At 32.3% G+C, this 20907-nt stretch overlaps 3 protein-coding genes across 3 annotated transcripts; 1 reads left to right on the top strand and 2 right to left on the bottom strand.

Annotated features, from left to right (window-relative positions):
* The first annotated feature begins 1815 nt into the window (after window positions 1-1815).
* On the top strand, window positions 1816-6099 carry LOC100797503 (pre-mRNA-splicing factor SLU7-A). The gene is made up of 9 exons (XM_003529055.5): window positions 1816-2045; window positions 2443-2606; window positions 2717-2829; window positions 3494-3919; window positions 4040-4175; window positions 4274-4573; window positions 4791-5007; window positions 5162-5265; window positions 5565-6099. Exons 1-9 carry the CDS (start codon window positions 2030-2032, stop codon window positions 5709-5711), a joined length of 1623 nt encoding a protein of 540 aa, XP_003529103.1. The 5' UTR covers window positions 1816-2029; the 3' UTR covers window positions 5712-6099.
* A 955-nt stretch (window positions 6100-7054) lies between these two features.
* Window positions 7055-8280, bottom strand: LOC100798036 (uncharacterized). Its single transcript, NM_001253156.2, is given in 2 exon segments — window positions 7055-7503; window positions 7980-8280. Coding segments are annotated over 2 exon segments (423 nt in total). The 5' UTR covers window positions 8264-8280; the 3' UTR covers window positions 7055-7364.
* Window positions 8281-13334: 5054 nt separating this feature from the next.
* LOC100798563 (E3 ubiquitin-protein ligase RDUF1) lies at window positions 13335-15093 on the bottom strand. Its single transcript, XM_003529057.5, has one exon. It carries the CDS (start codon window positions 14856-14858, stop codon window positions 13935-13937), a length of 924 nt encoding a protein of 307 aa, XP_003529105.1. The 5' UTR covers window positions 14859-15093; the 3' UTR covers window positions 13335-13934.
* Between the last annotated feature and the right edge of the window lie 5814 nt (window positions 15094-20907).

Consider the following 20907-nt stretch of genomic DNA (forward strand, 5'->3'; position numbering starts at 1 on the left):
ATTGGAATCGTTATACGACAAAAGTAATTAAAATTGAATGTACAACAAAAGTGCATACATATATAAGTTCCCCACCTAAAATAATAAAAAAAACACATGTAATTAACAATTATCGAAGGATTACCTATAACTTTGAGGCCAAGAGATAATGGAAACCTCATTGTACAAATTTCGTGAAGTAGGTGAATTATTATCTGAATCAGTATCATCATCTAAATGTTCAAACACCCTTTGTGCCTGATTTTCTTCATCATCAGTTTGGAAATCATCCTCACGATCAAGACCCAAATCCTCGTATAGCCTCCTCTTACCTCTCTGCATTCTAATTAGCCACACCCTATTTTTCCTTCTATAACATATATCAAAATGTACAAGAGAAAAGGAACAAAAAATTGTATGTATAATTATAACTTTCTTGCAATTGATATCAGATAATGATTTTATCACAAACGTCGAGGTTGTTTTGAACTATGTTAGCATGACAGTTTTAGTTACACGGAGGTGATAGCTTGTTTTCATCAACGATTGGAGACACTTGCAAAGAATAGGAAACCATGCATCGGATGGTTAATTAGGGATTAAAATTTATCATTTTTTTTTAAAAAAAAAAGACTTTGTGGAGAGAAATATTCGACTAAGAAGTGGAAACAACAATGAGTTTGTAAATTAGGCAACATGAAATACCTTTGAAACAATTCTTCCTTTTTTGGGAAGCAAAATTGAAACTCCTAAACTAAATTCTTTTTTATTGTACTAGGTTTATCCTGCATGTTTTTTTTTCCCGTAGGAAGTATGCCTAGACTTAGAACTCCATCTTCTTATTTGTCATACCTTTTAGATAAAGTCTTCAAATTTTATCTTTATCATTTTGAATACTTTAAAATAAGCATATTAGCAAAAGCAAAACATAACTGAAAATCAAATAAAAGAGATTTTTTTCAATAATATCATGTAAGGTGTCAATTAACTCATTATATAAATTAATAAAATTTTAATTACGTTTTTAATCCTCTTACTTTAGTTATGTGCGATTTTTATTCTTTTAGTTTTAATTATTCATATTCAGTGCTTATAGTTTTCTTCCACTTATTCAAATTAAGTCCCCTCACCACAAAATTCCATCTAATAATTAATTCAAATATAAAAAAAAACATAACATGTTATTGATTTATGTAAACTAGCAAAGCAAAAATGTCTGAAATATTTAGATGAAAATTAAAATAAAATGTATAAAATTTATAAATTGTATTTAAATATTATTTATTATTTTTTCACTATGAATTTATACAATAATCAAATAGTATATTATATATCTAAATATTTATTTTAAATAAGAGTATTTTTAAAAGCTTTTTTTTATGAGAGCCCTTTTAAGATTTTTTTTATAAAAAAATGAAAGCATTTTTTGGAGTAACTCTCATTGCATCGCATGTCTTGTCCTAATATCAAATATTGAGTTTTTATTAAAATAATTATTCCTTTCAAATATATTTCTTAACTATCCTTTTTGTCTATCAGATGCACAAGATTAATGTTTCTTTTTATATAACTAATTTTTTAATAAATAAATATTTTTAGTATATACATTACATTATAATTCTAAATCATATTAAATAAATATTTATGAACGTATAAAATATATTTTAATTAATTCAGAATTAATAATTTACACTACAATATAAGTTATTTTTAACTATTAACAATTTATTTAAAAAAAATATTGAACTTCATTTAAAAAGTGAAAGGGAGGGTATCATAAGTAAAAAGGAAGTCATTATTATGGGCCTCTGGAAAAGCCCAACCTATTTCTGAAGGATATTTTTCCTTTGGGCTTCATTACCAGGCGGCGAAGAGAAAAAAAAGAAAAAAGAGGAGCATCACGGCCATGATCGCATTTTGCTGAGGCTAAAAAGATAAGCAAAGCGTGAAAAATCGCAAAATACCAAATCAAAATAACAAGCACAATTACAGTGACTCCGCTTGGTTCCTCTTCTTCGATCTTCGGTTTGATTCTGCGTTTGTTCACATCATGGCCACCGCTTCAGGTACTCCTTTTTTTCTCATTCAATTCCGCTGAGATTTTATTTTCTAGGGTTTCTTATTTCAATCCCAATTCCATTCTTATTTGCTTTTTAATGAACATGGCGTTTTTTTCTGGGCAACTTCGGTTTTATTATTCGATTGAGTTTTTCGTTTTTGTAATTTTTGTTTTTCGGGCTTTGCTATTGTTTCATTCTGTTAATGGATACTCATCGTGTGTATATGAATCCTGGCACGCAGAGTCTGCATAGCATGAAGTTTTTTCCCGTATTGGGTTTAGGCTGATTTCAATTGTATTCCTTTTAATTGAAATTTTAACGTGAACATGTTTATCCCAATTTACCTTGTACCTCAATTGGCCCGTTGTGTGTGTTTTTTAAACTTGTGTGGCGTGGATTGCAGTGGCATTTAAGTCCAGGGAGGACCACCGCAAGCAGATTGAGTTGGAGGAGGCGCGTAAAGCGGGGCTTGCGCCAGCTGAACTCGATGAAGATGGAAAGGAAATCAATCCTCACATTCCCCAGTATATGTCCTCTGCTCCTTGGTATCTTAATGCTGAGAGACCTGTAAGTGGTTGACATATAAAAAACTAACATACTCTTCTGAGATATGTAGGAAATTCTGATGTTTGACATATATAAAACTAACATACTCTTCTTCATCTTTTTGCTTGTAGAGTTTGAAACATCAAAGGAAATGGAAATCTGACCCCAATTACACCAAATCATGGTACGATAGAGGTGCTAAAATCTTTCAGGCAGACAAGTATCGGAAAGGTGCTTGTGAGAAGTAAGTGGTCTCACTCTAATTGTCAAATATGTTTGTGTGCATGTGTCTGCATAGTTTATGTCTGCAGATTTGATTTGTTCTTTTCTAGCAACTTAAAAGGAACATGGAATTTCATATTTAAATCTTGTTTCATCCATTCATTTTGTTTCCTTGGTGTCTTTAAACCAAAAACTTGTAAGAGTTTATCAAGAGTTTGACAGCCATCTTATGAGTTTTAAGTAAACACCCACATAATCGGTTAATTATACACCCAAATTTATGAGGCTGGATCTACCCATGGTTTTTATCTATAAGTCAAACTTTTGACTGATTTTGCTGGGTACTTGAGTTGAATTGCATCTTCTATTATTTGTATTATTTTTGAAGATAAAAAAAATTTCAAAACAATGTCTTATAAAAAGGGACGGAGGGAGTACTTTCTTTTGCTTTGTTGTAGAGTTAGAATGTGAATATTTCTCATTTATTTAATTTTTTTTGGTTATTAAGATAAGTTTTATAAATATTATTTTTGAAGATCATAAACTATTTTGAGTTTAATATTCAAATATGCTGAGGTCCCATGAGTTTGCCACTTTACCTAATCTCTCAAATTTCACAGCCGTGCTTTTCTCTGAATTTATTTATATGCTAATTGACTGCTTCAATCTTCATTTTCTTGCTATAGCTGTGGAGCTATGACACATGATTCTAAGTCATGCATGGAAAGACCACGGAGAGTGGGAGCAAAATGGACAAACAAACACATTGCTCCTGATGAAAAGATAGAAACTTTTGAGCTTGACTATGATGGAAAACGGGACAGATGGAATGGCTATGATGCATCAACGTATGCTCGAGTCATTGAGAGGTATGAAGCTAGAGATGAAGCTCGAAAGAAGTACCTGAAAGAACAGCAGCTGAAGAAACTGGAGAAGAGCAACCAAAATGGTGAGGATGCTGCAAGTGATGGGGATGAAGAGGAAGAGGAAGATGAAGATGAAGATGATTTAAGGGTAGATGAGGCAAAGGTTGATGAGAGCAAACAAATGGACTTTGCAAAGGTTGAGAAGCGTGTGCGTACAACAGGTGGTGGGAGTACAGGAACTGTGAGGTAATTTTTATGTTAACATCATTTTAATAATGCAAGGCCAAGTTAATTAATCACATACTTAAGATTCTCTCTTTCATTATATGCCTTGGAGGAATTGGATCTGAAACATTTTTTCTTCAGGAATCTACGTATTCGAGAGGATACTGCAAAATATCTTCTTAATCTTGATGTCAATTCTGCACACTATGATCCCAAGACCAGATCCATGCGTGAGGATCCACTTCCAGATGCAGATCCAAATGAAAAGTTTTATTTGGTAATAACTTGTCTCTAGAATGAAAATTTGTATAAAACACTAGTTTTTACTGCCATATTTAATCTTGTATTTGGATTAAATCTGTTTTTGTACTGCAGGGTGATAACCAATATAGAAATAGTGGGCAAGCTTTAGAATTCAAGGAACTAAACATCCATGCTTGGGAAGCCTTTGACAAGGGACAAGATGTTCACATGCAAGCAGCTCCATCCCAAGCTGAATTACTCTATAAGAATTTCAAGGTCATGAAGGAGAAGTTAAAGTATCAAACAAAGGAAACCATTATTGAGAAGTATGGCAATGCAGCCGATGAGGACAAACTTCCAAGAGAACTTCTGCTGGGCCAAAGTGAAAGGCAAGTTGAGTATGATCGTGCAGGTAGAATTATTAAGGGCCAGGTAAGATATGCATTCTAAATCTTTACGGTGCAGCATTTGTATATAAATCTTAAATATTCTTCTTGGTAGTGTAGTGGTAGTGGGATTTCATACATGATCTGTTAACATTTTAGGGTTTTACCATGAGTTTTAGTTTCAACTTTATGAATTCAGCTTTAGGGTTATTGCTGTTTTTTAAAGATGATAGATTTAGTTATTTATCTGATATTTCCAACAGGAAGCAGCTCTCCCCAGGAGCAAGTATGAAGAAGATGTTTACATTAACAACCACACGACTGTTTGGGGCTCATGGTGGAAGGATCATCAATGGGGCTATAAGTGCTGCAAGCAGACAATACGCAATAGCTATTGCACTGGTGCTGCTGGTATTGAGGCTGCTGAGGCTGCAAGTGATCTTATGAAAGCTAATATTGCCCGTAAGGAGGCTGCTACAGGTTCGTACACTAACATACACCAAACCTATGATGTGTCCCTACTTCCTTCCTTTTTCGTTGCTGTTATTACTTTCTTTTCTTTCTTTGACAATTTTCTGTGATTGTATTTAGTATGTATTTATTAATCTCTAATTCTTTTTATGAACCTATACAGATGATCCTGCACCTGTGGAGGAGAAAAAGCTTGCTACATGGGGTACTGATGTCCCCGATGATCTAGTTCTAGATGAAAAATTGCTTGCTGAATCACTCAAGAAGGTAAATATCAGTCTATCATGTTTGGTATTTGTGTCTTATTGTACCCCCCCTGGAATTAATTATATTTTTGTGCCAATAACTTTGTTGACCTAATTACCAAGGTCAAGATTCCATAGATTCAAGATATAAATATTGCATGTAATTTCTTGAAACAAAGATGACATGATTTGGCATATGGATTTTCATCTCTAGTGTAAAGTATATTCTTTTTTCTGGAGAATTCAATCTTTTGAGATGTAATTATTCAGACATTTATACTTATGTTGCGCTGATTGTTGTGTTATGGTGCCTTTTCACAGGAGGAACAAAGAAAGAGAGAAGAGAAAGATGAGAGGAAACGCAAATATAATGTTAGATGGAACGATGAGGTTACTGCAGAGGACATGGAGGCATACAGGATGAAGAAAGTACATCATGATGATCCAATGAAGGATTTTCTGCACTGAGCTTGGAAAGGATAAAAAGGCCTGCATCTCTTTGGTTGCAAGTCAACGAGCCTCTCTGTTGTTACTTACTGCCAGCTGCTGGATTGGCCAGAATAGGTTATCAGTTTGGCATCCTTGATCCTTTGACCCGTAGTGAGAAGGAGGGGCTAGGGTGAAACTATCAATGTTTGTACAGCTTTTGTGTGCTTCATATAATCGCGTTTGACTTAGATCAACTTGAAAATGTTTGCTTTAATAGCAGTTTTACATTTTGTCGTTCGTTTCCTTTTTTTTTTGGGGGGGGGTGATGTGTAAAAGAAACAGTAACTTTAAGGGGTTAGATTGAAAAATGTTATATTGCTGTGGATGTGTAGAATAAATAGTAACAGGTGCTAAAGTTATGTTTGGGGGAAAAAAAAAAAGGTGAAATATGGGTGTGGATGTTTAATTACCCAGATTATTAAAATCAAAGACGGCCACTGCAATTTCAAATTTTCGTCATGTACTTCAAAAATTAGATCTTATCTGTTGAACGTTCTGGAGGCAAGATTATACATCAAACGTGAAAAGTTGATCTTCAAGATGCTTGTTAGTATTTTAACTTAAAGTGATGAATTTGTGTAGCCATCAATGAATATTATGAACCTCAAGATGCATATTACTTGCTCATCTGCAGTATGGTCTCAATATGTCCACATTTTTTTTTTGTATCAATTATTATAGTTATAGTTTCTAAAGATATATCAATTAATTGCTGAAGTACATGCCACAACCTCATGGGTGCTTATATTTCCTTGAGCTATTCAATTCAGGCCATTGAATCAAGTTTGAGCCAGATATTTCGTTTTGTCTTTCACTACAAAACTGTTCTATCTTTTAAACCTTGTCTCTATTCAAATTCCTCTCTTTTTGCCACCTTCTCAAGCTTGTGAAGCATGTTTCTGAAATTTTAAACTTTACACCTTTGTGGGCAGGGCAACTTATGTCTGCAGTTTTATTTATAGTAAATCTTATATAACAATGAGAGGATTTCTAGTAATCTAGTTTAAAGTTGGTATTCAATGATCTGCAGGCTCTGAACATAATGATCAACAACAGTTGGTCTTAGCCATTGTTTTCTCGAACTCTACCCAAAAAAAAGAGAAAATATAAATACAGTTTTTTATACAAATAAATTACAATAACCCAATCCAAATACGTATTAATGCCTGTACGTCTTCCCAGTTATTAGCCAGGCAACCGATTGAGATTTTTTAATGGTTTTGCAGGGTTAATTTTCTGTTTATAAAGATCTAATTTTCCTCTTCAATCAGATTCAGTGAGAAACAGAAATTGGAAGAAAGGACGAACATATATCATATTTATTGGACTTTCTTGTTGTCAAGTGTACTTCAAGTACATACAACATATGCACAATTAAACAACAGATTAGGAACATCGGGGTATCATGATACGGGAGAGAAAAACACAAATCAGATACGCAATGCAAAATCAAAATGGTAGGTTTCTGAACAAGTGAAATTTGTGCTTTTCTCTCCTATCATGATATATTATAATGTTCATCTCATAGGACGAAGAAACACGAGGAGGGGATATCAATAATATATTATCCTTAAATAATTACATAGTAATAAGAAAAGAAAGAAAGGGGCAATGTAGGGAGCATAATGTTGTCTATTTGTCAATTTGGTTAAGTTTGCCCAAACCATTGCAGCGAGCACAAACGATTTGGGTTTGATCCTTTCGTGCTGCATTTGCTCTCAATGTCACATTAGCCTTCCGCACAAACCCTGCTCCATCACATTCAGGGCATCTACCACATACATATTCATCATATATCATTAGCAAATCATTCTCAACAACAATCACATATATAGCTTATATATACATTCAAATTCCAAGTCTAAATCCTTCCTAAACTAGAATCACTAGAAGAGAACACTGGAAAAACAATGCTATGAAATAGAAAATACTTCAAATTCCCAAGGAAAAAAAAGTCAATTCAAAATAGTCACTTTATAGAAATTCTTAAGTCTACACTAATGAGATTATTGTTCAACCAATTACAAATTATTGTAAACTATCATCAATTAATTATTGTAAACTATCATACTTTGTTCGGCAACTGGTGAGATTTGACTACTTTACCAAGTCATCAATTAATTCATATGATAAAATCATAAGATAAATTTTCTATTGAATATCTATATGAAAGTGTGTACACTATAAATTAAAGTCATTAAGTATCACAAACATTAATTGTCGAAGAGAAAAGATGATGAAATTTACGTGTCTTTGCGAGAGAAGAAGATGGGGAAGGCCGTTCCAACTAGAGCCACAGCAATGGCACCAGCAACAAGGTACGCAGTGCCATCAGATGAAACATCTCCAACTGCAGCAACTACAATCGAAGAAGACCTATTATTCCTGTTCCTCTGAATCCCGGTCCACAGTACCCTACCTGAGCCACCAAATGAGATCTTAGTAGTGTTGTTGGAAGAAGCACCAACACGAGGAGGGAGGTTCGGTGCATTCTTAGGAATCATGGTCTGAAGCATAGTCATGGATGCCATGTTTGATTTGCTGGCACAAGATTTTGGATGTGAGAAGGACTAATTAAGTGGTTTTTGTGTTCTTGGTCTTGAATGCTAATATGAGACATAGCATAGATTTTATGTATGAAGAGTTGAAGATGGTTTGAAAAATATTTGGATAAGGCCACGTTAGCATTACTTGAGATTTTCCAAGGAATGTGGATAAGACAGGGTGTACATTTCAACCTATATATGTTGTTTTTAGCAGGAGAAGGATGTTAACCACATGAAAATGAAGCAAGATAAGAGGAATGAGAGGGTTACACGAGCTTGCCTATGTGATTCTGTCCCTTGCAACCATATTAAACAGACATGTGAGGATCTAGTTTAGATTTTTGTTTTTTTGTTCTTCACATGCTTGTTTTTTTACAAGAAAATAATATTTTGCTTGAGAGTTTAGACCTCGACCTCTCGGTTTGCTGAATAGCCGAACATTTATACAGTTGATCCAATGGCCAAATATGCCATGAAAGGATAACATGCCATAATCAGCATTACATATGCAATTAACATCGTAACAATAATTAAGGATAGATTACTTAAATTGGTAATCACCATAACTTCAAGGTCCATTATGGTATCTATAAATATGGATGAGATTTTCTAGATAAAAATATTGTTAATTCTTATTTATTGTTTAGTCTTGAGTCCTAACTTAGTGTTAAAGTGTCTTTTAGAGGTACTTTTGATAGAATCAAATAGTCAAATACTTAAAAGATAAGACTTTGAAGTGAAGGAGTTAATGAAAGCAAAGTTATCTTGTTACACTTTGGCGGATAAACTTACTTTGGTTAAAATGAAATCCTTATTTGATAGTTTTATTATAATTAAGTAATTTTAAATAGAGAAAAAAGATTATACACTGATAAATCAAGAATAAATCATTATTTTAAATAATAGTTTCCTTGAAGTGAAGACCTTCAGTTTTTTTAATTGATTTTAAAATCAAACCATTATTTAATCAGTTTTGGTTTACTTGAAAATTATTTTTTGCATGGTGGGCTGACCTATATTCTAAACTTGCAGGCCGTTGGGCAAAGACGCCAAGTTCAGTCCAGATTATTCTACCCAAATTCATTTCGGTGCCATTCCAGCTTTTTGTTTTTCGTTTAATATTTGTTTTGGGTTCGGATTTTTAAGTTTACATTTTTTTTTTCTTGTAGTTAGTTGTTTTAGTTGAAATTTGTGCTGTTTTCTTCGTTGGAATCGCAAACAAGCTTTATTATGTTTATATTGGCATTGACTTTATATTTTTTTGCTTTTGAAATATTTTTATTTTGCATTTTTGCCGCAACTTGCAAAATCAATATAAATTTACTAAATTGTTTAAGATTTTAGTTTTCATATATCAGTGTAAAAATTTATAGTACCAATCAATTTTTAAAATTTTTTTAAGCATGACTTTTAAGTTGATTATTATACCTAACAATCTATAATTGAATGATAGAGCTAAAACATTTACATTATCAGTAACATTTTAATTAAATTCATAATTTTATTGAGTGGATTTGAATGTCAAGTAAATTTTATATTTTCATTTTTTCACATTTTATTTTCTTTTTTATAAACAAATTGAAAGAAAAAAATATTTAAAATAACTTTTTATTAGAAATTTCCAACTTTAGATTTAGAATGTTTTAATCTCTAAAAATATCGTTTGTTTCTATTAGCCTTTCCATTTTCTGCACTTTTAAATGTTTGAAAAATGTTTTAAAAATCAAAATAAATATATAATAAAGTTACATGTTTTGTCAAAATGGATTAAGTCAAAATTCCTATAAAAGAATTTAAAAACTACCCTATTAGATTAGGATAACCATTGCAAGACGATTATGATGGAATTACACAGTAAATTAATCTGCACCTTACTCCATATTCCATAAGCAACCGGTTTCCAAACCTCCATATATTAATTTGTTTTTAAACCATTCTACGTAACGATACAAAAAGTATAAATAAAAATAATTTTTTGATTTGGACATAATAATAATAATAATAATCTATAACTATTAATAAAAACAATTACTCCTTTAGTGTACACATTTCTTATTTCTAAATTATCCTTTAATATATATAAATATTTTCATTTTTTTCATAAATCTTTAAAATATAACTGTTAACACTACTTTCTTTAATTATTTTTTCTTTTTATTTTAAAAATACAGGTAGAGGCACACAGTATCTCTCTTTTAACTAATAATAATAATAATATTGAAAATAATTAGTAAGGATTACAGATGGACAACAAATAAAGACAAATAATCTCACCTAAAAACTCAAGTGTATGATAGAAAAGAAAAAAAAAATGATAACTACATTGTCGAATATTGTCTTTTCAATATATTTTATTATCAAGTAAAGTCTTATGCTGAACGCGCTAAATAACCTGTGTAAACTCTATTGACAATGCTATAATAATAATAAATATATAAAAAAAAAAAAACACTCTTTTGACCATGCTGCATGAAATTTTTCCCAATATTTTAAGAAAAAATGTGTTGAAAGTTGTCAAACAGAATATATAATTCCTAAAAGAATAATGTGAATTATGACATGTAAAATTGTTTTATGCCCATAGTGTGCAACTACTTCCCTCTAGTAGTTAAGAAAATTTTTCTAGGGAAGTAATTATTCAGAGAGGAAGTCAAGTCAGTACGTTGAATCCATCATAAAAAATCTATCACCTTAATTCAACGTTTTTCCCCAGCATTCATTCTGCCAATTCCTGTTTTCAATCTTGTAGAGTCCGAATGTGATTTTGACCCTGCCCAAGTTTACACGCAAAAGGACTATGAAAGTTCATACGACTCGTGCGTACACATTCATCCACGCTTCCTAAGCATGTGGTTCACTATAAAAAATTGTTTTGACAATTAGTGAAATTGCGAACCCCTACTATTCAAACTGTTCTGGTACAAATATCAAATCTCGTAATTTTACAAGTTTTCTTCACTCAACACAATCATGATATACGTCTTGTCATTGTTATTGACCATCAAAATTGTCTGCAAATCGTGCCAACAAAATGTACTCTGCAAAGACTTTAAGCTGGCTGAAGTTTCTTGCTCTTTTTTCTCTCTTACACAGGTTTAACAAAGTTTATTTTTCTTTCCTTTTTCCAAATCAAAGTCCAGCCACATTTATTTATGATTGTAAAATGTATTAAGTAAATTATTTTTTTCCCAGCATGTGTATTACCTACCATTTGCAGCTGAGAAAGCCATCAAGTGATTTAGAAATACAAATAAATGAATGAAAAACCATGTCAATCAAACAATTAAGCACATAAATTAACCAATAGTCATTCACACACTTATAAATTAAGTACAAGGGCAGGATATGTAGCACTTTATTGTTTGGAACTCCAGATATTTTATTAACCTTACCTAAACAAAATCTAATCATACGATGATAACATAACATCTACTGGAGCAAATGACCACTCCAATCATTCATAACATTAATGATGATTATTTATAAAGTAGACACAGCCTAGAATCAAATAAACCCCCCAAATTTCACTTGTCATCAAGCAATAGAGTGAATCAACAGATTCCAGTCATTTTAACAAAAACAAGATTGCATTATAAAGTCAGAAAAAATAAAATTGAGGCAATCATATGCTTAGAGTTGAAAAGATCCTATAAAAATAACAACAGAAAGCCACAGGCAGAATGAAACTTCCTCTTGCATCACATAAGATACTAATAGAGGCATCCTTTCCTGGCATTTAGTGGAGAAAAATAAGAAGCAAATGGTAAAACACAAAGAGGCATGCCAGTTGATGGTGAGTTTCAGATGTCAGAGAATCCCTCTTAACAATTTAAGCATGTCAAATGTCATCATGCAAACATACAAATATCACATTATTGACTATAGTGTGAAAAGATTTTGCAGTCACACATTAGTAATAAGAAAAATCCCAACAAAAAGAAATCAGCATATGCAAATGGCATCTGAATGCAGCTAATGCTGGCATCATTGCATTCAGTTGTCAACTATTACTTTCCTTGAATCTTCTAGCAAATTAAAGGGACATAGCACAACACCTTCTCAAATATCAATGGTGACCACCTACAAGAGAAATACATATGAAAAGTACACTAGAAAATTATTCAAGTTATGAGCATTTATTTCCTTTGTTACTCAATCAAGCTAAAACTTGCAAATGAAAGTGATCAAGCAAGAAAACGAACACCCAAAACAAGAGAATACAACATGGCTTCTTAAATGTAGATTTGGCCATTAAATGCATAGGTGAGAGTCAATCCCTAGATTGACAATTTACTCAGTCATAAGTAGCATGATCCTCCAAAATAACTATCAGACAACACAAAATGAGGAGGAATTCTTATTTCAAATGGTGATCTATTTTCCTTAACACAACCTTTACTGCTATTTGGTACTATCATTTACGAATAAGCAATTTTCAATTGCACAATTCTAAAGGTGTGAAATGTTTATCTACCTAAACCAATCACATGGAAAATGAAGTTTGAAAGCGACAAATGCCACCAAAGCAGACCCACAAATATTAAACACCACCTAACAAGAACCCATAAGAAACCAAAGCTGTGGTAGACAAAGAAACAAACCACGTTACATCAACAATACAAGTCATAATTTCCCATAACCCAATAGAACCACATTTCAAAACAAATAAAACACCATAACTCACAAGCATTAATTACTCTATCTACAAAACCAATAAAATTATTCAAAACCAAAAGACAAAGAGATACAACAACAGTTACACAAGATCCTCTTCCTCCCCTAATTTCCACCCTAACAAGACATCCCATCTTCCTGTCTTCCATCCTAACTCAATCTCATCACAACCACAAGCAAACTGCAAAACCCTGAACCTTAATTTCCTGCAGTCAGGAATTTGACGCATTCACCTCATCAGCAAACTATAACTATTAGATTAGATGAAAATCAAACAAGTCATATTTCATCTCATACAACAACAAAACCTTATCTCATTAGGTGAGATGAAGTCACCCACATAAAACACACGACACCATTTGTTATGGTTAAAAACTAAAACTTCAGGAAATACAAATCATATTTTATCTCGAATCTGTTATCAATTATCAATTATAAAAACATATCTGAAGTTTAAACCTTTATCCAACAGTGGTGATTCACAACTGCTTGAATGCTCTTCTTATCCGGTTCCCAAAACCCCGAGCTAATTCAAAAACGCCATTCAGCAATTCCAGAAACCGTTTGATCAGTTATAGTATTTACAGTATCAGAATCCAATCGAATACTTAACAGACTAAAAACATTACAAAAAAAAATGCATTTCCTCTAAAAATTCAAACGAATACTTAGCAAACTAAAAACATCACAAAAATCGAAAAATCCCACTGTGGTAAAAAAAAGTTGCAGTCTCGTCATTGTTTCCGAATACAACAGAAAAATTGCAGACAAATGCAGCTGATGTGACGTCAATTGCAATCACGTTTTTTCTTAAAACCTTACTGCGAATCTGCGATTGCGGTCTCATCACCGCAGCCTTTGATATCGTAGAAAATTGCAGAAAAATGTTGAGGACAGCGCAGCATCAATTGCGACCGCGTCACAGTCAGTGAGCTCTAATAACCTTGACGTTACGATCGAAATTGCAATTGCAGACCGTTGTTTAAGAACGAGATCTTCCGTTGGCACGCGAATTTCTCGTTCGGCGAGAAAACGAGCTCCTAACCCTCCCGATATACGAAAAAACATTCCTGAAAGCAGCACCGAAGCCTCTATTCTCCCTAGACCTCCCAACGGAGCTATCCCAAGCGACTCTCCTTGGAACGCCGTTAGCGCCGTTAAACCCGCCGTCCATCTCCGTATACACCAGTGGGAGCTCCCTCCCTCCGATGAACCTGCCCACAGCGAATCCTCCCCCAGGAAGTCTCCAAATAGTCAACCCCACAGTATTGTTATTACTTTCTTCAACTTCATCCGAAGGAACCTCGTGGCGGCACACGGGGCACGAGTTTCTCACCGAGAGCCACGGCACGATGCACTCGGAATGGTACACGTGACCGCACGGCATCTCACGTGCGTCGCAGTTGATCTCGAAATTCTCCATGCAGACCGCGCAGTGCGATTCCGCGTAGGTGTGGCTCGCGAGGATCTTAACCACCGGCATCGACTCGATCGCCGCTTTCGACGCTGCCGTGGGGGGCAGTGCTCCGGCGCCCCCCGCGGCGGCGTCGAGCTGGTCGAGTACATTGTCGAAGCCGGAGCCCATGAGGAACTCGGATACTCCCTGTGGTAAAGGACGGAGACTGCTTGGGCCGGAGGAACCTGAAACGGCGTCGTTGTAGTAGAGTTCGAAGTTCCGCGTTTCGGGCGAGACGACGTCGTTTGCGTTGCGCAGGACGATTACCGGGTTGAAGGGGGACCCACCGCCGCCGCGCGTGGATCGGCGCGAGTGGGGAGGGGTTTGGAGCTCTTCGAGGAAGCCGGAGTTGCAATCGGGGCAGAGGAGAACGGCGTGGTTTTGTGGAACCCTAACTATGCGGTTGCAGCGGTAGCACCAGAAAGAAGACGGAGATCCCAGTGATGCCATTAACCTTTTTTCCTTTTCTTTTTCTCTTTCTCTCTCCTTCGAATTTGGCAAGAATTAAGAAAGAATTTAGAGTTTTTGTTGTTGTTTGTCTTGACTGAGAAATCGAAAAAGGTGAGATTTTCCGGGAAAATTCTCGAGTGAGAAAATTTTGTGGGGGGTGTTTAGAAACAGAGAAAGTACGGGTTGAAAGTGAAGGCAATACTTATAATTTAATTGACTTGGTACTTTATAGTTTTTTTTTAACTACTTATTTGATTCATGTACTTTTATGATCTGTATTTTGTAGCTTTTATAGTTTTTAGTCTTACCTTTATCGTTAATATATGAAGTATGAAAGTGATTTTTTTTTTATATTTTAATTTTTTTTAGTTTATATATTTTATATTTTAATTTTTAATGTTAAAATATAAGTAATATTATCAATTATAATTAATTATAAAAATATTAATAACAAATTCGTAACTAATTTATTATAAGATAATTTATTTTTAAAAAAATATTTAATAATTTATAATTAAATTATAGTTAATTATTTTTATATATTTACTAAAAGGAAAAAAAATCACTTTCAAACAATACGAACTAAACAACTTAACTAAAAAAATCACTTTTAAATTATAGAGACTAAGAATTAAAATGTAAACTATAGCGATTAAAAATATCACTTTCAACTATATGGACTAAAAAGTACAAATCGTGAAACTACAAGGACTAAATAAGTAATTTAATCTTTTTTTACGAGAAGACGCTTTAGTGTATTAAAATATAAATTTTATTATATATATATATATATATATTAAAAACTAAAAAAATAATTTGACAATCAAAGAAGGTGTGGTATAAGGGTGTTTAGGGACCAGTTCAGGTCGATTTCGATCAAATTTGGGATCCAACTCAATCAAATTCATCGGTTCGGTTTGGTTCGGTTTTCATAATTTTTTTTAACCCAACCCATTTATATAAAGGTTTGGTTTGGTTCGGGCCAACGAATTACTCATTTAAATGTGGTCTTTCTTTAGAACTACTATTTTATATCATGATTCTTTCAAATATTCGATACAATTAGCACAATATTATCAAATACTTGAAAGTAGTAAAATTGATTTATTTAGAACCATCAACATAATACTCTACAATAGACTAATACAAATTAAAATAAAATATTCTTCAACGAGATTTACTATAATAGTTTGAAATACAATTATTTTCTACAAACTAATTTCTTGCAACCAGATTTGATACAACCAGAATTATTGGAACAAATGAATAAAATATGATCCATTAATATTATAAACATGATAGAAAAAATAAATATGAAAAAAGGTTAAACAAATAACAATGTATCTGAAAGTAATACTTTAAGAAGTTTCAACACTAGTAGTTCTAACACTCTCGCAGTATTAAAAGTCAAACCAAACAAAAATTTAAACACAACTCTGTTAGTACAAAAATTAATTGATATTTTATACAAATATAAAAAATGAAATAAGAGATTACACATTTGATTCAATCTTTTCCACTTCATTTATTTCAACTTGCAAGTCATTAACATTTTACTTAGTAGATCTAAGACAATTTTGGACACAAATGAGAGCTTTTACCCCTTGTACTAAATGTAGACTCATATGATATATTAGATATAGGAATAGTCAATATATCTCTAGCCATATAGGAAAAAATATAATATTTGGATGCTTTCAATTTCCATTAATTCAAAATGTCAAACTCAGTGTGGTCATCTTCAACATTATCCTCTAAATATCTATCTAACTCGGTTTTTTTTTTTTGCACCTCCCCCTGTTTTTTCTTCATTTTCATTCTAAATTCGTCATCCCAATCATCACCCTTATCACCTTTGTCATCATTATGTTGTGAGGCCATGTTTGAAGCCAATGTACTAGAATTGGCTGAATTGCTACTAGAATGAGAAATAAGATGCTCCAGTACATATTGCTAAATCAGTTTGTGAATGAGGTCTTTCAATTTTTTCATCATGTCCATGCTCTTTTCAACACCATACATGCGATTAAAACAAAATTCAATGTACTCACATTTATAATGAGGATTAAGAAAAACATCAACAAGCAAAAGATAGTTAATTCCATCACTTTCCCAATATTTGTTAAACTTTAACTACATATTTGTTATCATCCTTTGTATCACTAAGTCATCATTATGCCTCCACTTATTTAGTGATACTAATCATCTTCTTAAAAAAAGTGTTACCAGTAACATACAATGACCCAGAAAAAGAAAGAGTTACATCATAGAAGGTCTTCAAAAAGCTAATAAAAACACAAGTATGTTGTCAATCAATCTCTTTGGGACATCCTTTTCTTCACTAGATATGAGATTTAGCACATATGCAGCCTTAACATACTCATAGCGATAAAATGCATGCTCATATTTTTCAACAACATCTAACATCAAATAAGTAGAGTTCCATCTAATTGGTACATCAAGTATTAACGTGGCCTTAGTGGATATGCTTACTTCTTCACCACACCTCTTAAAACTTGCAAATCTACTTGGAGTAGACTTTACAAACTTACATGCAACTCTTATTTTTCTAATAGATAGGTCAATTTCTTTCAATCCATCACTAACAATTAAATTCAAAATATGAGCAGAATATCACATATGCATGAACTCTTCATTCAACAAAGTATGCCCATTCTAAACACTCAATTCTTTAGCTAAATATGAAATAGTCAAGTTATTAGCACTTGCATTATCCATTGTTACACAACAAACTTTTGAAATCCCTCATTCTTTTAAACAATTCTCTAGGGTTATCCCTATGGTTTCACCTTTGTGGTAAGAAATCAAACAAAATTTCAATATTTTTTTATTCAACTCTCACCCTTCATCAATGTAATGAGCTATCACACACATGTAATTCATATTTTGAATTGACGTTCAAGTATTTGTAGTAAGTGAAACCATTTGTTTATTTGCAGACCACACATGCTTCAACTTTTCCTTTTCATCGTAAAACACATGCATGCAATATCTAGCAATAGTGACACGAGAAGGAATTTTAAATTTAGGTTGAGCATCTTCCATGAACTTCCTAAACCCTTCATTTTCAACAAACTTAAAGGCAAGTTCATCAATAATTATCATCTTAGCAAGTGTCATTAGAGTCTACTCTTGATTAAAATCAACAAGTTTCATACTAACTTTATTAGGGTCACTCTCACTATCATTTCCAAAAAAAACAATTATCTTTTGCTTTTTTATCAACATGTCTGTGTGAGTTTTCTTTTTCACATTGTTGGAACACATGTTTTCTCAAGTTAGAAGTTCCATAGATAAAACTAGCTGCTGCATATGATGCATTACGGCAAGTCCTACCATATTCCTTCTTAATAAAATGTTCCCAAACATTAGAAGGGGGTCTAGCAACTTTTTTTTCTTAGCTCTGCTTGTGTATATTCAGGTTGTTGTCCTTGCCCTTGTTGTGGTGGAGTTTCATGTCCTTGTGGTTGTGAAGAAGCTTTTGTCCCTTGTTGTGATGGATTTGAGTATGACATGGAATGGAGAGGGAGTGCTAATTGGTGGAATTGGAGATGAACCATTAACACTTTATGTATCACTTTTCTTTTCCAATTGTCTCGTTTGCAAATTCTAAAGAACCTATCCATAATAAAAATATTACACGGTTTACACCTTTATTGGAGGATTTCAAATTGATTTCAACTTTTGTATTTAATTCCCAAAACCTCATGCTAACCACTAATGTCTGGATTCTCGAAGGAATCATTTTAAGAATCAAACTAAAAAATAAATAAAACAATACATGATCCAGATAAATCAATTATAGTTAGAGAATATAAAAATATGCTACTGATTTAGAATCTAAAATCAAGAGGCTACTACTCAAAATAAAATTACCGCATCTTGATAAATAAAAAAAAAATCTTGAGATGGATAAATATTCATATCAATGCAATGTATTTTTTTAAAAAATAAAATAGGGTTCGTGTAAATTAGAAAAAATAACCAAATTTTATCTGGGCATCGAACAGATCAACAAATATGAATCTCAATAATCTAACCGTAATAGTTACTTTGATACCACATAGAGTTTTAATAATATTTATAAAAATAAGTGGCGCGCACACCACAATCAAAAAATAAGTGGTATATAAAAAAAGTTGTTAATTATGTTGGTTGGTGAAGAAAATTCGAAAGTCGAAAGTGAATGTAAAAAAGCATGAAACATGATTTCTTGTGAAACTAGGGGATTGTTACATGCTCCTAAGAAACAAAGCAACACGACACAACACAACAACAAAACGTCGGTTCTCCTTTCAGTCCGGGTTTGGATGATTTTTATAACTAATAAAAAATTAAGTTAAATTCAAATTTTAGTCCTATATAAGAAAAAAAAGTTTTTGATTTTATCCTAACAGGAGAAAATCTTTTAAAATTAGTTCTTTTTATATATAAAGAAACAATAGGATAATAATTAAACCAATTTTATGAGTTATTTTTTATGAAAGTATTTTTATTTAAAAAAAACTTCAACTAACGTTTTTTATGGAATTTTCTTATCTCTTTTAACCTATCCTTTCCATTTTTTAAATATTAATTTCAATATTTTTAAAAAAAAATCATCAATTGTTAAAATTAATCTTATATCACAATATAAGTTATTTATCATAAATTTTAATTATATAAAAAAATATTTATCACAACGAACACGTTATTGGCTTCTTGTGGTGATGAGGTGGATTTATCCCCCAACTTATTAAATTGTTACTATTTTATTAAAAGCACTAAAGGAAATAATACATTACCACACCTTCCTTGATTGCCAAATTATTTTTTAGTTTTTAATACATACATACATACATACTATATATATATATATATATATATATATATATATATATATATATATATATATATATATATATATATATATAATCAAATTTATATTTTAATTACGGGTTCACAGATCGACTCAACGGGTCAGCAGATCTATAAATCTAAACTCGTGACCCAACTTGTACATGAATGATTTTGATCGGTTTAGTTCGGTTCGATTTTGATCCAAATATATAAATGACTCAACCTAAACTATTCAGATCGGTTTGGATCAATTCGGATTCGGGGGTGACCCATACCCGTGAACACTCCTAATAATATAAAATAATAGTTCTAAGAAAAAAAAAAGACTAAATTTAGTTGGCTAATCCGTTGGCTCGAACTGAATCAAACGGTTCATGAATGAGTTGAATTGGGTTGGGTAAAAAAAATTGTGAAAACCGAACCAAATTGAACCGATCAAATTTGATTGGGTTAGGTCCCAAATTTGATCAAAACGGGTTTGAACAGGCCTGCGAACACTCCTAGGTGACGAGGTGGATTTATCCTCCAACTTATTAAATTGTTACTATTTTATTAAGAGCACAGAAGGAAATAATGCATTACCACACCTTCCTTGATTGTCAAATTATTTTTTTAGTTTTTAATATATATATATATATATATATATATATATATATATATATATAATAAAATTTATATTTTAATAACGGGTTCATGGATCGATTTAACGGTCAACGAATCTATAAATCTAAACCCGTGACCCAACCTGTACATGAACGATTTTGATCGGATCGGTTCGATTCAATTTTTATTCAAATACATAAATGACTTAACTCAAACTGTTTGGATCGGTTTGAATTAGTTCGGGTTTGCGGGTAACCTATACTCGTGAACACCATATAAAATAGTAGTTCTAAGAAAAAAAAACCAAACTTAAATAAATAATTCGTTGGTCTGAATCAAATCAAATCGTTTATTAATGAGTTGAATTAAAAAAAATTATAAAAATTGAACCGATTAAATTTGATTGGGTTAAATTCCAAATTTAATTAAAACAGGTCCATACCGGCCCACAAATACCCCTACTTTAGTATCGTTACTGTGTGCGTGAAACCAAAGAAATATTAACTGTATTCCATTTTTTTATTTTAAAAAAGAAGTAATTAGGTATAATCAGGTTTATTAAAAAGTGCGTTTTTTTAATGGTGAT

This window comes from Glycine max, chromosome 7 (genome assembly GCF_000004515.6).
Source record: "Glycine max cultivar Williams 82 chromosome 7, Glycine_max_v4.0, whole genome shotgun sequence".
Classification (NCBI taxonomy): Eukaryota; Viridiplantae; Streptophyta; class Magnoliopsida; order Fabales; family Fabaceae; genus Glycine; species Glycine max.

Bases quoted from the DNA above. Each gene is read 5' to 3' on its own strand.
- LOC100797503 (XM_003529055.5), top strand. The intron at 2,830-3,493 runs GTAAGTGGTCTC...TTCTTGCTATAG, and splicing joins CGGAAAGGTGCTTGTGAGAA to CTGTGGAGCTATGACACATG. The intron at 4,574-4,790 runs GTAAGATATGCA...TATTTCCAACAG, and splicing joins GTAGAATTATTAAGGGCCAG to GAAGCAGCTCTCCCCAGGAG.
- LOC100798563 (XM_003529057.5), bottom strand. From the start codon at position 14,858: ATGGCATCACTGGGATCTCCGTCTTCTTTCTGGTGCTACCGCTGCAAC.